The following is a 24942-nucleotide window of genomic DNA, read 5'->3' on the forward strand; positions in this document are numbered from 1 at the left end:
GGTAAAGGGGCTCCTGACCATTAGGTCCAGTCATAGCTGACTCTGGGGTTGCGGCGCTCATCTCGCTTTACTGGCCAAGGGAGCCGGCGTACAGCTTCCGGGTCATGTGGCCAGCATGACTAAGCTGCTTCTGGCGAACCAGAGCAGTGCACGGAAACACCGTTTACCTTTCCGCCAGAGCGGTACCTATTTATCTACTTGCACTTTGACGTGCTTTCGAACTGTTAGGTGGGCAGGAGCAGGGACCGAGCAACGGGAGCTCACCCCGTTGCGGGGATTCGAACCGCCAACCTTCTGATCAGCAAGTCCTAGGCTCTGTGGTTTAACCCACAGCGCCACATGCGTCCCTCTCTTTAGTGCTAAATGGGAGCAAATGTCAATCTGGAGCAGAGACCCCATCTCCCCAATCTGATTGCGACATCACGCGCAGGAAGTCGCTTGACTTCCTGACGTTGCAAGGAGCCAAGGGGTGGTGCCAAACTGCATCTGAACTTTGAGGGGGTCCAGCTCACTCAAAACAAAAACATGTGGGTGGGGTGGACAAAAGTGCCTGGACCATTAGGAGCTGGCACCTATGATCTGGAGAAAAAAGCCGATTTGTCATTTGCTCCAATTAAGCTATAAAGAATGATTTTCCCTGGAGGACAGCATCAGGACAAGAGGAAGCGAGGGTGAGTCCTAACTGCAGAATCAGCAAAAGATGCCACCACACCTGTAGTAGCCATTAATACAAGACTCCTGGAGCCATGAACCTGTCACATTGGTTCTACAGTGGTACCTCGGGTTACATACACTTCATGTTACATACGCTTCAGGTTACACACTCCGCTAACCCAGAAATAGTGCTTCAGGTTAAGAACTTTGCTTCAGGATAAGAACAGAAATAAGGTTCTGGTGGCTCAGCGGCAGCAGGAGGCCCCGTTAGCTAAAGTGATGCTTCAGGTTAAGAACAGTTTCAGGTTAAGAACGGACCTCCAGAACAAATTAAGTACTTAACCGGAGGTACCACTGTATTTCCATGTGGTCTCCCATTCATTGTTTTCCAAAATCTTACATTATGACACTTTAGGTGGCTTGGAGTTTTAAAGGGCCACTTGTTATGATGAGACGTAGGCTAAGATCCTAAGAAAAAACTTGTGACGTTAGACCAGTAGTCCATCTAAGCCAGTATCCTGTTTTCCACAGTGGCCAATCAGATGCCTGCAGTCACCCACTGCTGTTGTTCCTCAGCAAATGGCATTCTGTGGCATATTGTCTCTAGACGTGGAAGTTTCATATAGCCAGCAATAACGGCTAATAGCTATTGATAGATGGGTCATCCACGATGCTAGACTTTTTCATCTGTTACTTTGAACACAGCTACAAGCCATCTCCATTATGCCTATACAAATTGTTTTGTGCAAAAAAAAAAAGGTGTACACTTGTTTATTGGTACAGCGCCACTATTCTGTACACTGGTACACAGATTGTACATATTTTGAATTTAATGTGTATCTCCCACTGAAGTCTAATCCCCATCTGAGCCAGTAGCCATAACTCTGTATTGTGGTTGCAAATTCCATATTTTAAATGTTTAATATTTTAACTATTTGTTGTATGAAGAAGTACTTTCTTTTGCCTGTTTTGAATCTCATCATTTCAGAGTCAAAGTTGAGCAGATGCATCTCTGATTGAATTCCCTCCCATGCTTCATAACTGCATAGCCTGCCTCAGAGAAAGCCACAACCCTACTAAACTTCAAACGGGATGAAAAGTCCTTCTTAAGGGCTCCACTTTGTGCAAACGGAGGCCTTGGCCAATTATGCAAAAACTTGGAAAATAAAACTTTCTTCCTACCTGACAGACTGCCTTCTGTTCAATATTTCCCATCTCCTAATTTTTCATCCAACAACATGACCTCCGCAGGCAACTACCATCCTTTATATTAATGAAACTGCTATCTGGAAACAAAAGAGCCCGGCGAAAACAGCATCTTTTATAGGGTCAGGAACTGGACTGCAAAATTGACAGTGACAAAAAATAAAAATGACAACATGCGTCGCCAAACTCAAGACCTAAACACAAAATCCAGCTTCCTTAACCTTCACTTTATCTCAATGCATTCTTCATGTACACAGAGGGCCTATGCACACTCTTCTCCTTCATCAGCTTGCATTCAATGTCACATCCGAGGGAGACAAACATACGCTCATGTTTAATAACATGCAATCATTACCCCTCCGAACGAGGGAGGGCATGGGAAATGGTGTGCTTAGGCCTTATACCTATGCATCCCATTTAGATCATAGGCAGGCTGACTTGAATGGCCTGCTTTGGGGGGAGGTGAGGGGGTGTAGAATCCCTTTGATCTGTCACTCACGCCAAGCAAGTGTGTATATTCAGAAAGACCTCGTAACACTGAAGGAACAACTGGATTGTAGAAGTGACCCTGAGTCTGCATTCTTGCCAGGGCTGGACGCCACAATTGCCCACAATTGCCCCTAGTTATGTAGTGTTGCTGCAAGGCATTGTGGGAAAACTACAATGGCAGCTGCCATAGGAACCAACTCCTAGGGGCAGAGAGGGCTTTGCCTCCCACTCCGTAAAACATTCGAGGGTCCTGCGCTCCCCGCAAGTTGATGGGCATTGCCATTCAAATAGTGTGCATGTGTCATGTCATGTGACCAATTATGCAGGGTGGGGCTTACCTGCCCCCCCCCATATTTTATTCAGGTTGGCACCCCTGGCAGCTGCCATCACTCATCCGTGCACTGAAAAAGGGGCACTGGGAAGTGATGTCAGCCACTGCTGTGCTTGACTTTTGTGTAAGAAATGCCTTGATGGATCAAACAAAGGTTCTAGTCCAGAATGTTGCAAGAATCCCAGCAGGCACCAGAAGGCCCACCAGGCATGGGATGGCAGCCTGACTAATAATAATAATAATAATAATAATAATAATAATAATAATAATAATAATAATTTATTTATACCCCGCCCATCTGGCTGGGTTTCCCCAGCCACACTGGGCGGCTTCCAACAAATTATTAAAATACAGTGGTCTGTTAAACATTAAAAGCTTCCCTAAACAGGGCTGCTTTTAGATGTCGTCTAAAAGTCTGGTAGTTGTTCTTCTCTTTGACATCTGGTGGGAGCGCATTCCACAGGGCGGGTGCCACTAGCAAGAAGGCCCTCTGTCTGGTTCCTGGTTCCTAGTAGCTCTTGATTTTAAACCTATCAGAGCCTACGGTCCCAGCCCCCCTGCCATGATACTTAGCTTGGGGACGGTCTGCCCATAGAGAAACTCCTGATTTATTCTACTTCCCCCTCTCTCTTTCTCTTTCTTTCTTTCTTTCTTTCTTTCTTTCTTTCTTTCTTTCTTTCTTTCTTTCTTTCTCTCTCTCTCTCTCTCTCTCTCTCTCTCTCTCTCTCTCTCTCTCTCACACACACACACACACACACAAATAAATAAACAAAAAACCCAAAACAATTTGGGTCATTTTTTTTCTTGCAGATTGTGAAGAGACAGAGATTATTTCTATTTTTTACATTATTGATTTGAAATATGACTCAGCAACATGGATAGGGCCATTCAAGTATATAAACAGTGGGGGGAGGGGACGCTTTTCAGACTCATCTAGTTAAAGCTGGCTATTCTTCTTCCATACTACATAATATAAGCAATTCAAGTGGTAATGCTTTATTAAATTAACAATAAGGTGTTGGATTCCCAAAGTTTCCCCTGTCATTCTACCCTAAACAATACTACTTAAAACTACCTTATTGGACCAAAGTGTTTTTTCCAATTTCAGGTTACCTATTACTATGAGCCATTAAGCTTATATTTTAGAATACCACGTGGTTAGTTTTTGTTTTTTTAAAAAGTAATGTACAAACCTTTTTTGTTGTTATAGATCTAATGCAGTAGTGTTTACAAAAATGCTGTAATCCCCCCTCCCCCCCAGTTTTTAGATTTTAAAAAATAGCTGAATGGTATGACCGAGATGAATTTCAATTCAAGCTGCAATCCTCTGCTCACTGCTACAGAAGTAAGCTCCATTAAGCTCAATGGAGCTTACTTCTGAATACACAGGCAGAGCATTGAGTTCTTGGAATACAATCAGGAGCTGTCAAGATCAATGGGGGCTTTGCCATTAACTCAGTAAGGGGTGTGTGTGTTGTATTATTACATTCCTTCACAGTGAAAAGGCTGTTTTTTAATAGCAGCTCCTACCTACTCTTCATCCTATGGAGCGGCCTTCCTTAACTTGGTGTTAAGGAAGATCCAGTTTCTCAGTCCACCAGATCTGCAGCCCAGCCTGGTGGCCTGTGCTGGAAACTCTTTGTGGTACAGCCCTGGGGGCGCCACCTATGCTCCTCCTGCCCCAATGTCAACCAGGGAAGTTCTTCCAAAAGTGGCCCAAATTTGAGCATAAAGGCACATGAGCTTAACCCTATTTCCTCCCCCCAAAATAGCTCAACAACTCTGGTCAATCCAATGAGTATATCACTGCCAGTTTATTTATAGTGGGAGTAGATCACAGTCTCTTGGAAGTTGGACGTGCCTGATCTATGTTAATTAACCTAGAGCAGAACTTTTAAGTGAAAATGATGTTATTAAACTGGAGAAAGCTGGCCAAAGTCTAGAAATGCCAGAGTTGAACTTCTGTAGGTCTGCTGTCTCACCCCTGCATGGAAATTATTGAAGGAAGGAAATCTAATGCATATGCAGGTAACATTTTGGGGACTCTGAGATGTTTGACATAGCCCTATGCATTGCAACCCAAAGAGACTTTAAAATATTAAGTGGGATACAAATTGATTAAAGAAGAGAATAGTCCTGGGATAACGGTATGTTAGTTTTACATAGCAGGTGAGTACTATATTTTCAAATATATGTTGGATGTCTTTGCCTATCCTCTTTTAGGCCGAAGCTCCAACTCTTGAGAACTTTATCGAAATAAGCTGTGCAACCTGGGAAACAGCTCTCGAAAGAAGCGAGGTGCTTTTAATGTTTAAAGTCAGAGGCCTGTGGCTTTGTCCTGACGTGGCAAATGCCTTACATTTTTTAAATTTCTCAGGTCATACCATGCATTTCCAATGACATGAAAACGGGCTGGTTTTGCAGAACCGAAATTCACTGGCAAGCAAAGGTCGCCTACCCCGCCCCCACCCCTTCCTATAGGCACGTAAAAAAGGGTTTAACCTAGTCTTTCTAAAGCTGCATTTTAAAATACTTAAATACTGACTGGCACGGAAGATACTGAGCTAGCCCTGGATTCCCGGGTTTTGGTATTGGGCATGGCAATGGTACAGCACGACACTCCGACCGTAGCCTCCGGCAACTCATCCTCCTCGGTCCATTCATTAAGACCAGGGTTGTAGCACTGAATGCATTTCTTGTATTTCTTTTCTATTTCGTTCCAGCCCCCCACCAAGTAAATTTTCCCATTGAGGATGGAAGCGCCGGCGGTGCTCACACCAGTTGGGAGAGGAGCGGCGTAATTCCACTGGCCGGGGTAAGAACTGTAACACTCCACAGGAAGCACGTCTACCCTTTCCCCTCGGCCTCCCAGTTGGGACCCTCCCATGACATAGACTTTTTCCCCAAGGGAAGTGGCGCAGTGCCACCCTCTCGGGGTACTCAGGCTGGGCTTGTCTTGCCAGCTGTCGCTAGCCGGGTCATACATGCAAACCGAGCGGGAATAAGCGTTATTGATGTAGCCTCCGGTGACCAGGATCCTACCATCTATGACCGCGCTAGCATGGCAGCACCTAGCCACCTCCAGAGGGGCCTTCATTTGCCATTGATTAATTGCCGGGACATAACATTCGACGGAAGAGAGACACCCTTCCGAGTTGCGGCCGCCCACTGCGAAGAGGAGACCGTTGAACACGTTCAGGCTGAAATGGGTGCGCTTTTGATTCATGTTGGCCAGGTGAATCCATGTGTTGAAACGAGGGTCGTACCTGAAAGAAATAGGGAGGGGGTAAGGATTACTGGTGCGATCCAGATACGAACTTCATCTACAGCTCTAAGTCATAACATTTGTATTTGCTGTAGCTGCCACTCTCTTGTTTGCTACTTTTCTCAGAAATGAAGACTCCCAAACATTGCCATTATTAAGGGCTAAACTAGATGCAAGCCCACCATCGGATCTTAGCTTTTCCCAAAGCTAAAAGCAGCGATCAGCCCAAAGTGAATCATAATAATAATTAAATAATAATAATTGATTATTTATACCCCTCCTATCTGGCTGGGTTTCCCCAGCCACTCTGGACAGCTCCCAACAGAATATTAAAAGCATGATAAAACATCAGACATTAAAAACTTCCCTAAACAGGGCTGCCTTCAGATGTCTTCTAAATGTCAGATAGTTGTTTATTTCCTTGACATCTGATGGGAGGGTGTTTCACAGGGCTGCCACCACTACTGAGAAGGCCCTCTGCCTGGTTCCCTGTAACCTCACTTCTTGTAGCGAGGGAAACTCCAGAAGGCCCTCAGTGCTCGGTCTCAGAGTCTGGGCTGAACAATGGTGGTGGAGATGCTTCTTCAGATATACTGGGCTGAGGCCATTTAGGGCTTTGAAGGTCGGGGCCATGGTGTGGGCCAAAAAGGCTGTATTGCTCTCTTATCTCCTGTACAGTGGTACCTTGGGTTACAGACACTTCAGGTTACAGACTCCGCTAACCCAGAAATAGTACCTCGGGTTAAGAACTTTGCTTCAGGATGAGAACAGAAATCATGTGGCGGCAGCGCAGCAGCAGCGGAAGGCCCCATTAGCTAAAGTGGTACCTCAGGTTAAGAACAGTTTCAGGTTAAGAATGGACCTCCAGAACGAATTAAGTTCTTAACCCCAGGTACCACTGTACTGTTTTCCTAGTTGAAATCACCCCCTCCCCAAAACTGCTCATTGCTTATATGGCATACCGCCCAACTTTTCCAGAGCCCAAACAAAAACGAGCATCTTCCAAAATGTGCTCCTGAGTGAGTCATGTGACGTACACTGTGCTCTCAACATGAAAATTCACTTTTTTCCGGAGTAAGGTCTCACAGGGCACCCCAAAAAAACATGTTTTTGGACACCATGGGAGGTCACAGCCCCCCAAAAGTGCTTTTTCGGAGGGACAACATGGCATGAGAGTGCAGCACCCAAAATGGCTGCTCCAATCTTGTGTGGAAAAACGTGATGTCCTGTTTTATTCCTGGGGAACTTTGGAGGTATGATATGGCAGCTGGATATTTTCTGCTATGGAGCAAATAGAAGTTTCAGGCAGGAGAGATGGTCGACTGGAGCCCTGCACTACCTCGTCTTTGCTCTGCACCCCCAGTCGGCACCTGGTTAGGTAGCCGGGGAAGGGGCGGAGCAACAGTCAGCAACTAACAGGGGTATCACCCTGGCATGGGAATCTTACGCAGGGTCACAAACCCGGCCCACTGCTTTGATGAGTGAGTGGTAATTACATCCAGACAGTGGCATGTGGGAGAAGATAAAATCTTCCTTCCCTGGTACAGTGGTACCTCGGGTTACAGACGCTTCAGGTTACAGACGCTTCAAAGCCATAGACTCTGCTAAGCCAGAAATAGTACCTCTGGTTAAGAACTTTGCTTCAGGATGAGAACAGAAATTGAGTGGTGGCGGTGCAGTGGAAGCAGGAGGCCCCATTAGCTAAAGTGGTACCTCAGGTTAAGAACAGTTTCAGGTTAAGAACGGACCTCCAAAACGAATTAAGTTCTTAACCCGAGGTACCACTGTACTGTGGTCCTATTCATGCTCATACATGCATCTTCATAAGAAAAGCCCTTCTGGATCAGACAAAAAGCCTATCTACTCCAACTTCCTGTTTCCCACAGCAGTAAACCCAATGCTAGGCATGAAGGCAATAGCCGTCTCCAGCTGTTGATGCTCAGCAACTTGTATTCAAAGGCATATCTTCAATATGGTGTGTATATAGCCATTGGGACTTGCAGCCATTGATAACCTTGTCCTCCACGAATTTATCTAACCGCATTTGAAAGCTGTCTAACTTGGTGGCCATTTATCTTTGGGGAAACAGAAGTTTCTACATTGGGGGGTCTAGTTCATAACCACTTGTACCTCATGAAAGATGACTCATATCTCAGCTGGATAGCATTACCTTGGTTTCAGGCATGGAGACATGTAAAAACAATGGAAAAACAATGGCACTGAAAGAATGATCCCAAGGAAAGCATAAGAATTGCAATATTGGCTGAGCTGCTTGCTCAACAGGTCCATAGTTTAATCAACGAACAAAATGGGGAGGCAATGAATGAGATTAACCATTTGACATTGATCGTGTTAAATTATTGTTGTACTAGCAGCAGGCTGGGCTCAGTAAGATGTTTGAATCTCGCCTGGTAACAGCTCTGTAATAAAACTAGGTTTAATAATATGCACATTTCATATTATTTATTATGTACTTCATTACATATCCCCCCCCATTATGTTCCAGTGAGTGATACATAATTAAGTAGATACTCAGAGTAGATACAGTGGTACCTCAGGTTACATATGCTTCAGGTTACATACGCTTCAGGTTACAGACTCCGCTAACCCAGAAATAGTGCTTCAGGTTAAGAACTTTGCTTCAGGATAAGAACAGAAATTGGGCTCCGGTGGCGCGGCGGCAGCAGGAGGCCCCATTAGCTAAAGTGGTGCTTCAGGTTAAGAACAGTTTCAGGTTAAGAACGGACCTCCGGAATGAATTAAGTACTTAACCTGAGGCACCACTGTATATTAAAATCATTGGGCTTCCTCTGAGTATGACTAATGTTGGGTATCACCCAGTAATTTGTTGCGTGTGAGTACTGGAAAAAGCTTGAGTTTAGTATGCATATTGCATCTATTCTTTTGATTCTGACATGTGGAAAATCAAACTGCTAGCTCACTAATAAAACTAAACTGAATGGACATTTAATATAATCTCACTGCTCTTAGTCAACTGATTTCATTTGTTCCTAGTTATTTACCAGAAATGTTTGAAATAGCCAGTGACTATCGTACATGAATGCTAAGACAAAACATATGCAAATACACATACAAAAAGAGAGATGGAGAAAGAAAACTTCTCCCTTGGAGAATGTTCTTACTATTTGTTAACGTCGTTAAAAGTACATGACTCAAAATCTAACATTGGGAATGGCCAGAAATGGCACATTGTGGAGTAACATATTCTAGTTTCATTACATTTTATTATATTCTCTGTGAAATGAACCCATCTGTTATTTGTATGTAACTACGTAAAATTTATGTATTTATTCATTTACTTTATATGCTGAATTTCTGCCAAGGCACCTAAGGTGGTTTATAATTTACTGTAAATTTGGGAGGAGGGGCAAGAAAAAGAGGTTGTCTGGTTGGATCACACAAGAAATGAGGGAGTATTTTCTATTGACTTTCTGGGATCAGAATTTTGGTCCTGGCATTCTTGTGGCCACTGTAAAGAAGTCTGGCTTCTCAAGTCATATTTACAGTACCTTCATCCCTTTCCTAAAATGTCCAATAGCACTACTCATAATGCTTCAGATAACAGTGAGGAAATGGTAGGATTAAAATCCTGGCTTTATAGTAACTTCAGAAAATATATTAGCCCAAATGTTTAGAATTTGGGTAACAGAATCTTCCAATTGCAATATAGTTGCTGCTAGCCAGTCTGATTTGTAACATTTGCAATCTACAAAAAATTATGCTACAATGAACCTGTTTGTTATTAAAGGGGCCACAAGACTGTTTGCTGTTTTCTTGGCAACAGATTAATATGGCTACATCCTTAGAATTTGCCCTGTGAGAATAGGAATATTTGTTGCATTGCTATATGTTGCTAATTCTAAGAAGCAGGAAAGAAAGTATTAACTCAAAAGAAAATAATATCAGCCTTGTTGTTTAGTTGTCTTGCAAGGGCCTACAACTCTGTAACGATATAAAATAAAATAAGGTTCCTCAATCTCTGTATTCCTCTCTCTTCTGATTCTGCTTTCAGCTACAAAAAGAAAAAAAGTTTGTGACCTGCTTTAATTTGGACATAGTGGCTGTTTCCAGACAACCTGTTTGCCAAGCATTTGCCAGATTTGTTTATACAAAGTTGATCAACAGGTTAGACTATGTCAGCTATTTATTGAGTGTTCATTCTAAGCTGCATGTGGGGAGGTTATACAGGGTTGCATCAAGCAGTTGCTATCCCATGTTTCTAGGGCCTTTTCCCATCACTTTTTATAATCACAAAAAGTCTGTTTCTGGGGAGAAGCAGCAGTTCAAATATGCCAAATGAACTTTACTTGCTTAATGTGCATTTGCCAGTATGTGACTGAATCCCACCCAAAAATACTCTGGATATATAAGCCTATAAAGCCTATAAAGTACTCTATAAAGTACTCTAAAGCATATAAATACTTTTGCTGGTTCAAGTTACGAAATACATTATTTATATCCTGTAGCCACAATTCAACACAGAGTTAACATTTATAATTATATGTTCTATACTGGATTTACAAAATTAAAATATGGAGCGTTCTTTTAATGCTTCATTTTTAGTGCCTACTGGATGATAATTTTACGACCAGAAGTAAATAATTTAATTTCAAAATTATCAAGCCTAAGCATGGCTTTGGGACTGATAGAAAGGAAGAGCAATTTGATTTCCATTATCTTCCCCTCAGTACATGATAATACTTAAGATTAGTGCTCAAAGCACTTCACTAGTCCTTTCAACAACCCTGTAAGTTATGCCAATATTATTGTCCCCATATTTCAGAAAGAGGCTGAGACAGAGAGGCTCATCTAACCATAACAAGTGAGTGGATGGCATAAACTCAGTCCGAAATGAATAATGGCCATGACAGAGAGATCACCTTGCTTCAAGGTACCTGTTGAACTAATGGCTGAGGAGAAATTTGAAGCACAGATGGCCTGCTAAACAACCCCATTTCTCCAGTACTGTTGCTATTCATGTGCCACTGCCCCACCCCAGCAGAGCTAATAACAGCTGGAAGTGTGTGACTTACAGTGCTGGAAATGGCATGTGAGCAAAGGATTAAATACTATTCAAAATAGCACCACAGGGATTGTTCATTAGCAAAACCAACATCAAGTAGACTCTTCCTTGTCAGTTCTGCTCTACTACAAGCTCTTATGTTAAGCCGTGTAGATGGACTTTGCAAGATGGAATAGATGAAGGAAAGATAAATAAATAAATATGGATAGATACCGTTTAAAGCCTTTTAATGAGAGCTAACATTGAGGGACACGGGTGGCGCTGTGAGTTAAACCACAGAGCCTAGGACTTGCGGATCAGAAGGTCGGTGGTTCAAATCCCTGCGACGGGGTGAGCTCCTGTTGCTCGGTCCCTGCTCCTGCCAACCTAGCAGCTCGAAAGCATGTCAGAGTGCAAGTAGATAAATAGGTACCGCTCCAGCGGGAAGGTAATGACCGCTCCCCGCTTAAAACGGGGGGCGCCCTTTGCGTGGGCGCGTGCAGCCCCTAGACCTGGAGCGGCCCCAACAGCATAGGCTTGGCTTTGCCTTCCCTCAGGTGTGATACCTGGAGGTCTCCGCCTACCTCAGTCAGTTGTCCAATCCCACCTGGGGGAAGCGTTGCCAAGGAGACCAGGCCAGGTAGGGGAGGGATTACCTGCCCACACAATAGAGGGAGGATCTTACCTAGGAATCCTCACTTGGCTCCAGAGCTTCTCCCACCCTACCCACCCTCAGTTAATGTCTTATTTTGCAGGTTAACTTTTCTTCACAGGTTTTTGCAGGTTAACTTTTCTTCACAGGTATGCGGGCGCTGCTACGTTAAGGTCGCTGTTAAAGGGCCGGAAAGGAATTTCCCTGCATTGGCAGGTTTCGCCTTTCCCGTAGCAAAACGTCACAACTTTGGCGGTATCAGGCCTTGGGCGGAATCCTTTTGTCCATCTTCCTCTTGCGGCGGCGATACCAGGGTTCCCCGTTAAAGGGGTTTTCTGAAGGGAGGCTTTGGCCGTACACCGAAAGGTTGTCATTGCTCTCCCCTGCGGCGGCGGCGTTACGGGGGCGGCCATCTCTGCTTGAACATATGTTCTCCAGAGCTGGCCCATCCCCCACACACACACTGGATAACCCTGATGCTCCCTAGGTCCCCGGCTGGGGACCAGGGAGGGAGAACGCCCAATGCCTGAGCCAAGGTCTACCCACATTTGAAATTTAATAAAGTTGTGGCCAATTTAATCCCATAGCACGTTGTCTTGAGTCGTTATTCCACATGACGGGGGGACCGTGCAGGATCTGGGGACTCCGCCTGCCCACGCAAACGGTGTTTCCATGCGCTGCTCTGGTTTGCCAGAAGTGGCTTAGTCATGCTGGCCACATGACCCGGAAGCTGTACGCTGGCTCCCTCGGCCAATAAAGTGAGATGAGTGCCGCAACCCCAGAGTCGGCCACGACTGGACCTAATGGTCAGGGATGCCTTTACTTTTGGGGGACGTGCTTGACTGAGCAGGGCTGAGCCAGGACTTAGCTACAGCTACAGATACACCTACTGTATTCCAAACTCTGGTTATCCCAGTAGACCTTGGGTTAGGATTGCTCCCAAAGTCCAGTTCTATTTTAAAGGCTTGCTTCATCTTAAATTAGGGAACTAGCCAGTGGTAGGCCTGTTCCTGAATAGAGTTTGGAATAAGGTTAGGTGAATAAGGAATAAGGAAGGTGAAATGTTAGAAGCAAAAAATAAAATAAAAATGCAGCATAATGTGCTTCCCAAACCAGTGGTTGAAGTGCCCTGGATATTCCCATTAATGCCCATTGATGCCAATGGGCACTATTCTTCCAGGGGTAATAAAAGCTGCAAACCACTTGGGGAAGTCCCATAGAAAATCCTGCCTCACTTGTCTGCTCCCCACTCCCAAAGACATAGTAGACTGCTAGCAATGTGTAATCTCAGCAAAATCCATATCAGCCCTTGAAGCCTGAAGTTGGAAATAAGAACAGTGAAAGGGACAGGATAGACCACAGTGTATACCATCTTGATGGCTTCTGAGACTTTCAGACAGAAAAGAGGAGATATGGATTGTGCTTATTTATTAATGAGCTGGTTGTATGTAAAACTGAGGATTAAATTTGGCAAAATGTGAAGGGTGGGTGACTGGCAGCTGGGAGGTTGGCAGCGTTGTGGGAGGGATGTATATTATATATTTATACCAAAAAATTCTAGGGGTTTCATTTTCACCCTCTGCACACCACACCAGTGAGGCTGAATGGTTGATTACTGGGGCCAGATGTCTGACAACAATGCCCAAGACCACGTTAAGGAGGAATGCATGCATGTTGTCTGGGGAAAAGCAAGATCTGTTTTTCTCAGGCAAAGTGTTACTCAAGAGGTATCAGAAGGAAATGTTTGAAAATTGATGAATGACTCTTCTAGAGAGAAAAAATAAAAAAATTCCTTCCAGTAGCACCTTAAAGACCAACTAAGTTAGTTCTTGGTATGAGCTTTCATGTGCATGCACACTTCTTCAGATACGTATCTGAAGAAGTGTGCATGCACACGAAAGCTCATACCAAGAACTAACTTAGTTGGTCTTTAAGGTGCTACTGGAAGGAATTTTTTTATTTTGACTATGGCAGACCAACACGGCTACCTATCTGTATCTTCTAGAGAGATAGAAGAGGATTTACTCTACTCGATTGTTTTGAGGACAGGCTATAACAATATATAAAAGCCATAGGAGAAACTGGTAATTGAACAGTTGATGTGTGGGAAGAAGCGATGAATGTATTTTGAAATGAGAGTTGGAAAAGTTATTTTATTGGGAGCACCAAAGGAAGGAGGAAAATAGAGGGCACATCTGGGGTGGGAGGAAAGTAAGTGTTTAGATTTATATTGAATTTGTATTAATTTGATGAGGATTTGTTAAAAATCATGGAATATCAATAAAAATAATTGGCCAACCCCCCCCCCCCAATGGAGCATCACATCTGACTTGAACCTATGGAAATGTAAAGGTTCTCTGCATGGCTGCTAGAAATGTGTCTCTGTTTTAAATGTGTTGGGTGGATATCTTTGAAAGAAACATATATCAAATAGTATCTGAGAGTAGGAATGCCTGTCACGTTTAATGGTACAAGCATGGTAAAAACCATGGTGAAACCATCCATCTTTGCCACAACCCACAATCCATGAGAATCTAGACATAGGGGCACCTTGCTCTCCTGTGGGTGATCCTCATATAAGACTGGCATCCATACACGGAACTCACTAAGCCATTTCCTCTAACATCCCTATAGATACATGGAAGAAATGAAGGAATGTTCATGACAATGTGGAAGGATTGCCTCATGAGCATTCTCAGATTCACAGTGAGGAAGCTGCCTTATAGGCCAGACTGTTTGCCCATCTAGCCCAGTTTTGTCTCCTCAGCCAATCTGCAGTTCTTTGACGTGGAGATGCCAGGGCATCTTAAAAGCATGTGCTGTACCCCTGAGCTACAGCCGCTGCCCCAATTTAAGGGATCATACACAATGCCTCTTTTGCTACATATACAAGTGTTGGGGAAAACTGCGAAGGGAGTTATTTTCTCATTCCTTATGCTATGCACAAATACTCAGCAAAATACAGTGGTACCTCGGGTTACATACGCTTCAGGTTACATACGTTTCAGGTTACAGACTCCGCTAATCCAGAAATAGTACCTCGGGTTAAGAACTTTGCTTCAGGATGAGAACAGAAATCGTGCTCCGGTGGCACGGCAGCAGCGGGAGGCCCCATTAGCTAAAGTGGTGCTTCAGGTTAAGAACAGTTTCAGGTTAAGAACAGACCTCCAGAACAAATTAAGTACTTAACCCGAGGTACCACTGTCGGTACATGATGTGCAATCAAGACACTCAATGCAATTCTGCCTGGGAGCCAAGCATAAGTCAACTCTGAGCTTCTGGGAGGAAGAATGGGGAATTTATAATAAACAGCATGAGACCTGGGGCAGCAGTGCCACTAGCGGCCAGTGCCATAGCTATGAAGGGGCTAGCTGGGTTTTTGCCCTGGGTGAAGCCTCCAAAGGGGCACCATTGAGGCTCCCACCCTGTTTGTGTGTGTGTGTGCAAGTGCGCATGGGGGAGTCTTTGACCCGGGTGGAATAAAGCCTAGTTTCGCCCCTGCCAACAGCCAAATCGACCTCACAGGATTTTTGGGCAAGGGGGAGAGAAATCATGTGCAGCACCCTGAGTTCCTTAGAGTAAGGCAGGATAAAAAGTCTGTGTGCTTTTTTCCCTACCCATGTCCATCACGTTTTATCATGTTTGAATTAAAATTGGTCATGTATTCATTTATTCAACTCACCTTTCTTAGTGCTTCTGGCCTTCCCATTGGTGACAGTCAATGAAGTTCAGTTCAGAGTAGACCCACTGAAATTAATGGGCCTAACTTAGTCATGATGATTAATTCTGGTGTGTCTACTCTGAGTAAAACTTCATTGAATACAACTCCTTGATCTCCTAAGCCATTTCAGGCAGTGTTAAGAATACCTCCCTTGCATCTGAGTGACCAACCTGGAGGATGGGAAAGGTTTATATTCACATTAAAAAAGAGAGAAAGAGAGTTTATGGGCTGCTGTCAGGGATCAGCATTGTTGGGCACCTGCTAAGGCACTCCCTGCCAGCAGGGGGATCACAGTCAACTCCTGAAACCTCCTCTTTGCTGCTCCTGCCTATTTACCTGCCATTGCCAAGCAAGTGAGCAGGGAGGAGCAAGAAGAAGCCGCATTGGCAAAGTGAGCAGAGGGAGCAAGGGCTCTTTGTGCTGCCTTCTTTCTGTGGGAGGTGATGATGATTAAAACCAAAGGGAGAAGGAAGCATCGAGACAGGGATGTGGGCATGGGTCCACTGAAGCTTACTGAGAACACCTTGTCCAAATGTTTTCCCCAAACCTGGATCTCCAGCACTGGATGGTTTTCATGTTAAGATTAACATGGTTGCATCCCAGCCGATTGGATGCTGTGTGGAGTGGTTGGCCAGGCTAAGTAGATGGCCATGCCCCTCCCCAGGGCCGCCACAGATTGGCTCAATTGAAGGACGGGTTAGGCGGGAACCTGTGAGCCTCTGCGGCCCAGGAGCAGACAGGGAAACAATCTAAACCTACTCATCCAGTGGAGAGAGGAGATGCCATGCCAGGCTGCAACCACCGATCACTGGCAAGATGGTAAGTGGCCATTCTGACCCAGTTCTGGCTGCATGGTCACAAGAGGCTCCCAGTGCAAATCTTTCCACCGTACACCATATGACCATCATGGAGTTTTAGACATTGAAGTTCGGACCCATTTGGAGATTTTTGTATAACAGGAGTAATAAATACTGAGCAGCGTAACAAGACATGAGAGACAGTTTCTACCTCCATCAAGCAGGGGCAGACTCATTCCACGTATGGTTTACCCTCGAATCTGCCCTGCAATAAGGCAGATGGCAGCATAAAACTTAGGGAACAAGCTGTGCTACCAAAATGCTTAAGGTTTTAAACAACAGTTTTAGCTTATATTTTAGTGATCAATACACACACACACACACACACACACACACACACACACACACACACACATATTTCTGCCGCTATAGCTGAATTGTTTCTGTTATACCCAATTGCAATTCAATGTATCCCTGTTGTGTTTTATGATTTTCCTGATATTGTAAGTGACTCGGAACTGGTCTGTGACCGTAATAATAAAATTCATTCATTCATATGACCATCATTTACAGAAGCATGATATATAAACCACAAAACTGTCTGGGAAACATAGCCACTTCTACATCCTGTATAGTTCCTAGCTTAGTGTTGATGCAGCGCATGTTGTAGGAACAGGTGGGAAATCAGTGATGCCATCACACGATCACCACCCCTCACATTTGAGAAGCCCAGATGCATTAACCCCACACCTCTGTTATCATCGGATACTGGCTCCCAGTGTGTTTGTGGTTTTCTGTGCGTAAAAGATAGTGTGTGTTTATTCTCTTGAGCATGGCCCACTGAAAACTTTAATTTTGGCAATATAACCCAAAGAGATAAAGAAGATAATGGGTCCTTATCCGTGTTGTAGGCCAGGTGAGGGGTACCTTTGTCCCTCCAGAGGTTGCTGAACCACAACTGTCTTGCTTGGACTAATGGAATAAACATCTGCAGCCCCGTTCCACACCCCAGTTGTAGGGTAATAAAGCAAATGCACTTGATACCTTACACCATTTAGAATCATAGAATTGTAGAGTTGGAAGGGACCCCAAGGGGCAATGCAATCTTTTGCCCAATGTGGGGCTCAAACCCGTCACCCTGAGATTAAGAGTCTCATGTGCTGACAAATAGGCCAGTAAATATATTACTATGACAAAGAAAAGGAAAATGTGCCTGTCTAATCCTATTTCAAATTAATATGCCAACTGTGAAGCACCAACAGCTCTCGGGTGGAGAAGCATTTGAGTCTTATCCAACATGCATATCATCTGAGACATTTGAATTATTCAGGCGTTCATAAGGGGACTTAAACACACAACGAATGGGGAGCATGCATGAGCCTGCTTGCAGTGTCCCCATTGTCTTCCATGGCTGCAGGAGGCTTTCCTGCAGGAGACAGTCACCCTTGAACATGCAAATGTCAATGGAAACAGGGAGTGGAGCTAGCATGCTTGTACAAGCTTTTTCCTCTTTGCAACATCCCTGTTGTAAACATATAAATAGGGACGCTGTTAATCTAACTTTGTCACAAAGGCAATTTTTTCTGGCTGTTTTTTCCTTCCAAAAATAATAATCGACCTTTGCAGGTACAGTGGTGAACAACTTGGATTAAGAACACTGCAAACCTAGAAGTAGGTGTTTTGGATTGTGAACTTTGCCTTGGAATTAGAACATGTTTTACTTCCTGTTGTGTGCGTTCCATTTGTAAATTGAGTCCCCCACTGCTATGGGAAAGCATGCCTTGATTTAAGAATGCTTTGGTTTAAGAACGGACTTCTGGAATGGAGTAAGTTCATAAACCAAGGTACCACTGTATTCCCTTTCGGCATGGCTTGGATGGCATTTGTCAATCACAGGCACCTATGCTAAATACAACAACCTCAATCAAGATTGTTCTTCCGTTGCTGTTTATGCATCTGCATTTCCCTCTCCCTCCCTCTCCGGAGCTGTTATGTGCTGAACATACTACCTCTATAAATAACCAGTTACCTGCAGAAATTGCTGACCGCATGCTTAGCCTGATTCCTGGCATCATTCTGGTCTTCTCCACCTGCCACGTAGAGGAATCCATCCATCACGGTGACGCACTGGTTGAAGCTTTTAGCAGGCATCTCAGTAAGCCTCTTCCATCCGTTATCAGGGTCTCTGTATAAAATGTCTCTGCTAAGGGATTTCTCTGTTAAAGCTGGGCGTCCCCCAACCGTAACCAGGACCCGTAATCCTCCACGAATCCTTGTTCTCCTAGACTGCAATGTATTCTGGTGGTAGGGAAGCAAATGGTAATTCATGGCATCTACTAGAAGTCTATGGCAATCTGCATCTTGCATCATTCTTGGTACAGTCTGAACATAATTCACCAGGTCTTGGGCAGAGATGGTACCAAAGCGAATGTTGCTCAACAGATCCGCAGCATATTTTGCTCTTTTTTGGTCAAATTCCAGCCATCTCGTTGCAATTTGGAATGCAACGAGTTCAGAAGGCAACTGCAAGTCATCGTCTGCAAGAAGTTCATTGATCCGGTCAAAAGTGAGCTTTAAGAACTGATCCGATTCGGAAAACTCAATGAAGTTGTCTCTGATGAATTTCTGAGCTGCTTCCTTGGTGGTTTTGAGTCCATATGTCTCTGCGATGTTGGCAACATACATGCAATTCTCCACGTTGATTTCTTGCATCAAAAAATCACTGCACATCTTCACAAGGGTATGAATCTGAAGGTAGATGGCTGTGGAGATGATGCTACCTATAGTATACAGTGAGAGAGTGAGCTTTCCTGTGTAGGCATATGCAATGACAGTAGCTAGGCCCAGGGGAGATATATCGTTGAGGTCCACTCTCTGAGTTGATGGATCTTTCTTCAAGATGTTGTGGAAGTAGTCACTGCAGGAAGCCATCACCACCTTGTGGACATCAAAAGACTTTGTTTTGGTACCGATGACTAAATCACAGAGAAAGTTCTCCAGCCTCATCCTGCACAGCCCTTCCAAAAGGTTGGGACTGTAGAGAGCATCGGAAACCTCAGTTGAGACACAGCTGAAGCCATTCCCCCCTTCCAAAAGGCCGTTCAAGCCGTTCAGCTTGCTGAGAGGACCATCTTCCACGATGATGGTCAGCTCATTGATATCCACCTTGCTCTTTTTGACGTTCTTCTTCTTGGGCGCCATGACTGCAATATAATATCACAGCCAGGAGCTAGCTAGAAGAAGGAGAAGGAGAAGGAGAAAAGGACAACTTTTAGACCTGTATTTCAGTGCATTGGTTTTCAGCATCTCACTGAAACGACTGCAAAGCATCCTTGCAGGCGGCAAACGGAAACAGAAAAATAAGAAAAGTGGAACAGCAGGAGATTACGGAAAACTCTGCAATCACACACATCTGTAACCTCATGCAAGGTGAATAAATGTTGCTTGGTAAATGGTGGTTTGTATCTACTCAGTGTCAAGTGTCAAACTCGTACTCCCCAAGTGGTTTGTAAAAATATAATACCAAAAAGAAAAACCAGCTGAAATTACAAACATCAATTTAAATGTCTGCTGAAATAATAAAAATATATTCAGAAGTTCAGTATGGAGTGGGCCTGTCTGACCTCAACTTGAAGGGAGTTCAGTAAGTTATGATGCTTACTGAAAGGCTGACACACCCCAAGTTGGACACTGAGATCATGGCAGGGAGCCCTATTAGTGGTTTGCTGTGGGCCAGAATCTGACTCATGTCAATGAGTTGAGCTTTTAGAGCTGTGGGTCCAACTCGGCGGAACTCCCTGCCACAAGAAGTTATACATGGACACTATCCCTACAGAGATTCAGATGCCTGGTTAAATCAGTTTTTATTTTTGGAGGCTTTTGCACCCTGAATGCTTCCAAGATGTTTTGCAGCATTATTTTATATAGGCGGTTTCAAAATTAGGTTCAGTTTCTGTTTTAAGTTATGTATATCGTATATCATGATTGTAAGCTGCTTTGGGACCTACGTAAAGAAATGGGGGTATATAAAATTTTAAAATAAATAAATAAATCTCTCGGACCAATCTGCTTCACAGGGTTGCTGGGCCCATAACACGAGAAAATTGTGCATTGTCCTTGAGCCCCATTTTTTTCTTTTTTCTTTTTTTGTAGTGTGGGCAAGCTGACCAATAGATAGGATTCGCAGCCCAATCCTAAAGCACATTTAGTACGAAGCAAGTCCCACTGGCTGAAGTTCCGAATCAGTATGTTTCGGGATTGGGAGTGTGCATATTTATTCACTTAAACTGGAGACTGCCACTGTCCTTCATATGTAAGAACAGACTGCTCTTCTCTTTTGTAGATAGACTCAGCGGCCTGCTAAAGCCTGAGGGAATTATTTTCCTCCAAAACAGCATGACTAGACTAAGAGATAACAGTGAAAAAGAAACATACAATTTTGAAATAATAAACCAAGTTGAAAGTTGTGGCTCTTTTACACCTAACTACTACTGAATTGGGTAGAACAGGCCCACTGTAGTCTTTCAATCTGTTTTGATGTACATAAAAAAGAGTTTATTGTATTTCTAAAAAATTACCTGGGGAGAGGGGAGATTATTGGGTTGATTTGTTTTTATTATGTATTTTGTGTTTTATATTGTATAGGACAGAATCCAAATTTACTTACTTACTTACTTAATAATAATAATAATAATAATAATAATAATAATAATATAACCTGTTTTAATTATTTTCAGGACATTTTATATACAGCTTAACATCTTTTGTCAAAATCCTTAAGCAATTTACAGAAATTATGAAACCAAAATATAGTAAATGGTATACATTAAAATAAGGTGCAGAAAGATAGTAATACAATAAATGCACTGTAAAAAATCCAATAATAATACAAAAACAGCATAGATGAATTTTTAAGATGGGTTCACATGACAGTTTTCCTCATGACAAGTAATGTTTCTTCACTCCTTGCCCATGTGGCAAACACCATACAACACTGAGTACAGCACATGTTTAATTTGCATTCAGCTGAAATTGACAACCTCCCTTCTTTTCAGACCATGTAGTAGTTAGGGATCTGAAATGGTTTTAAATTATATAGAGCTCCACCAAAGGACCAGGAGTACAGGGAAGCAAAACAAAATCCTACTTGTAATGGCAGGAGAATGGTTATGGATGACCTCCATATTTATTTACACCTGCCCCACTGAAATCAACAGGATTTATCTTTTGAGCAATTGCAGACAAGCCTAATTTACACTTTGTCCCCACAAAGCACTTGCAGATTTGCACATTCTGGTTTTCACCAAACCAGCTTTCTGGTCAAAACTCTCACCATGAATTGATCCAGACTTCCAGCTGAGTGCTCTGTCACATGACATGGGAAACTTTCCTGAATAATTCAGTCGCTTCTTCCTCCTCATAAGACAAGTGCTATGCTAACCTCAAACAGCATTGAAGGGCACCAGGCTGGGTGAAACTGTTGTAATGCCAAAAGCAGAAAGCCAGCAACCCACCTACAACTCAGGCCTGTAGGGTTGGTAGAGGACCAATGAGAGAACAACCCTCCAAGTGTCCCTATTTTCCAGGGACGTCCCTGATTTAGAGAAGTCATCCCAGTTTCTTTTTTTTTTTTTCCAAATATTTTTTATTAAAGGTTTTCCCTTATAATCTCCAAACATTCAATCTGCACATCACATAGTTCACTTATTGGACCTCCCACAATTCCCCTAGTAATCTTCCGTGATTATTCCTCTACCTACGCATTTCTTAATTATTATATCACCTTTAAATAAATTTGCTATCTACATTTTCTTTCTTGCAATATTTCTGATTTGTTTCACAAAGCTTCTTTAAAACACACTAGCGTTGTATGATCCTCACATAGAGTTTCCAAATACTCCCTAAATTTTCCCCAGTCCTCCAAAAACTTATGGTCTTTTTGATATCTGATCTTTCCCGTTAATTTGTCCAGTTCCGCATAATCCGTTAACTTTGCTCTCCATTCCTCCAAAGTTGGTGTCTCTTCTTGTTTCCATCTTTGAGCCAGCAGGGTTCTCGCTGCCGTTATTGCATATTGGAAAAGTTTTTTGTCCCTCTTATTTATTGCATTTCTAGTTATTCCCAGCAAAAAAGACTCTGGTCTCTTTACAAAGTTATACTTCAATATTTTCTTTAACTCACTATATATTATTTCCCAAAACCCCTTTACCTTTTTGCATTCCCACCACATGTGCATAAATGTGCCCTCCTTCTCTTTGCACTTCCAACATTTATTACAAGTTTTGTACATTTTTGCAAGCCTCACCGGTGTCATATACCATCTGTATACCATCTTCATAGTATTTTCTTTCAACGTGATACATGCCGTGAAGTTCAAATTTTCAACCCATATTTTTTGCCATTCCTCTAACTCTATACTATACCCCAGATCCCTTGCCCAGTGAATCATCACCTCTTTCACCTCTTCATCCATCGTTTGCCATTCCAGTAAAATTTTGTACATTTTAGATATTATCTTGTAATCATTATTAATAATTTCTATTTGAAATTTTGAGTCTTTTTCATTATATCTTCGATCTTTTATCTCCTTTTTAAACATATCACTTATCTGAAGATGTTGCCACCAAACATTGACGTGTTCTTTTACTTGCTCATATGGTTTTATTCTCCATTTATCGCCTTCTTTCATGACCAAATCCCCATACGTTGCCCAATTACTCTCCATATTGATTTTCTTAATTGCCATGGCCTCTACTGGAGAAAGCCAATGTGGGACCCCCCTTTCTAATATATTTTTATATCTATCCCATACTTCAATTAGCGATTTCCGGAAAATATGATTTCCAAATGATTTGTGGCCCTTTTTTTTCTCTTCCCATAAATACACGTGCCACCCGGATCTATTATCAAATCCTTCTAAGTCCAATAGTTTTGTGTCTTTCAGTTTTATCCATTCTTTCACCCAGCAAAGACATGATGCCTCGTAATACAACCTCAAGTCTGGCAGGGCAAATCCTCCTCTTTCCTTTACATCCGTCAACAATTTATATTTAATTCTTGGTTTTTTGCCCTGCCAGATGTATCTTGATATCAATCTTTGCCATTCCTTAAAGATCTTCACTCCTCTTAATACTGGGATCATCTGAAATAAGAATATCATTTTTGGCAACACGTTCATTTTGATCATTGCTATTCTGCCCCAGAAGGATAATTTTAACCTTCCCCAACTCTCCAAGTCTTTCTTGATTCCATGCCATACCGGTACATAATTGTTTTGAAATAGGTCGATATTTTTGGTTGTTATCCAAATACCCAAGTATTTAACCTTTTTAACAATTTCGATACCTGTTTGTTGTTGTAACCTCTCCCGCATTGTTGGATCCATATTTTTTGTTAAGATCTTTGTCTTTCCCCTATTTAACATAAACCCAGCCACCTCACCAAATTTTTCAATTTCCTCTATCACCTCAGTTGCATTATCTATCGGGTCCTCCACCATTATAACCAAATCGTCCGCAAAGGCTCTGACTTTGTATTCATTACGGCCTAACCTCACCCCCCTTATCTTTTTATTTTCTCTAATTGAATTCAGGAGAATCTCCAGAACCATGATGAACAGCAATGGCGAGAGTGGGCATCCCTGTCTAGTGCCTTTTGATATTTTAATTTCTTCTGTTATCACATTGTTTACTAACAGTTTTGCCCTTTGTTCCGTATATATTGCCCTTATTCCATTAAAGAGCTCGTTCCCCATCTCCATGTATTCCATATTTTTTAACATAAAGTCCCATGATATATTGTCGAACGCCTTTTCGGCATCAACAAACATTAGCATTGCTCTTCTCTCATTACTAGCTGTCAGGTACTCCAAGATATTTATTATATTTCTCACATTATCTCTCATCTGTCTTCGTGGGAGAAAACCTGTTTGATCTTCATGAATAATTCCTTGCAAAACCTTTTTCAGTCTCTTTGCTATTATTCCTGAAAAAATTTTATAATCGGTATTTAGCAAAGAAATTGGTCTATAATTCTTTACTTGTGTTAAATCCACACCTTCTTTTGGAATGAAAGTTATATACGCTTCCTTCCAAGTCTCTGGGATCTCCCTCTCCTTTAAAATATTATTCATTGTTTCTTTCAACGGTGTTATCAAAGTTAATTTCAATTCTTTGTAGTACCTTGCTGTAAAGCCGTCCGGTCCTGGGGCCTTCCCATTTTTCAGCTCTGATATAACCACCTTAATTTCCTCTTCATCTATCGGGGCGTTCAGCCTATCTCTTGTTTCTATTGGAATCTTTTGCACCTTTTTCTCTTTTAGATATCTCTCTATTTTCCTAATATTATTCTTTTCTTTCTTCCTATACAATTGACTGTAAAAGTCCAAAAATCCTTTCCTAATACCTTTAGGGCTAGTTATCTCCTCATCCTTCACTCTAATTTTATTTATTATACTTTGTTCTTTCCTTTTCTTAGTCTGCCAAGCCAACCATTTTCCTGATTTATTTGCAAATTCAAAATCCTTTTGTCTTAATCTTTTAATGTTCCATTCCACCTCCTTGTTTATTATCATAGCAAACTGAGTTTGCAAGGCCTTGATACTTTGTCTAACTTTCATATTGTTCGGATTTTCAATTAATTTTTGCTCATATTCCATAATTTGTTTTAAGATTTCTTTCTTTCCTTTCTCTCTATTCTTCCTTTTAATTGAATTTTGTTGTATATACAGTCCACGCATCACTGCCTTGCTTGCATCCCAAACTATGCTCATTTTTGTACCTTTGTTACAGTTATCCATAAAGTAT

The 24942-nt window shown here is 42.6% G+C and overlaps 1 protein-coding gene across 3 annotated transcripts in view; it reads right to left on the bottom strand.

The window, feature by feature from the left end:
* Positions 1-1373: 1373 nt before the first annotated feature.
* Positions 1374-24942, bottom strand: part of KLHL31 (kelch like family member 31) — a 29026-nt gene continuing 5457 nt past the window's right edge. For 2 of the 3 annotated variants that reach the window (XM_081187077.1, XM_081187075.1), the window contains exons 2-3: positions 18168-19371; positions 1374-5946 (exon numbers count right to left, since the gene is read on the bottom strand). In XM_081187077.1, coding sequence (XP_081043203.1) covers positions 5214-5946; positions 18168-19339 — 1905 coding nt within the window. In that variant the 5' untranslated portion in view covers positions 19340-19371 and the 3' untranslated portion in view covers positions 1374-5213. Of the gene's footprint in view, positions 5947-18167; positions 19372-21470; positions 21623-24942 lie in introns of those variants that run through there. The other variant, XM_081187076.1, reaches the window with a different exon arrangement.

The sequence above is a fragment of the Podarcis bocagei genome, assembly GCF_964188305.1.
Source record: "Podarcis bocagei genome assembly, chromosome: 3".
Lineage (NCBI taxonomy): Eukaryota > Metazoa > Chordata > Lepidosauria > Squamata > Lacertidae > Podarcis > Podarcis bocagei.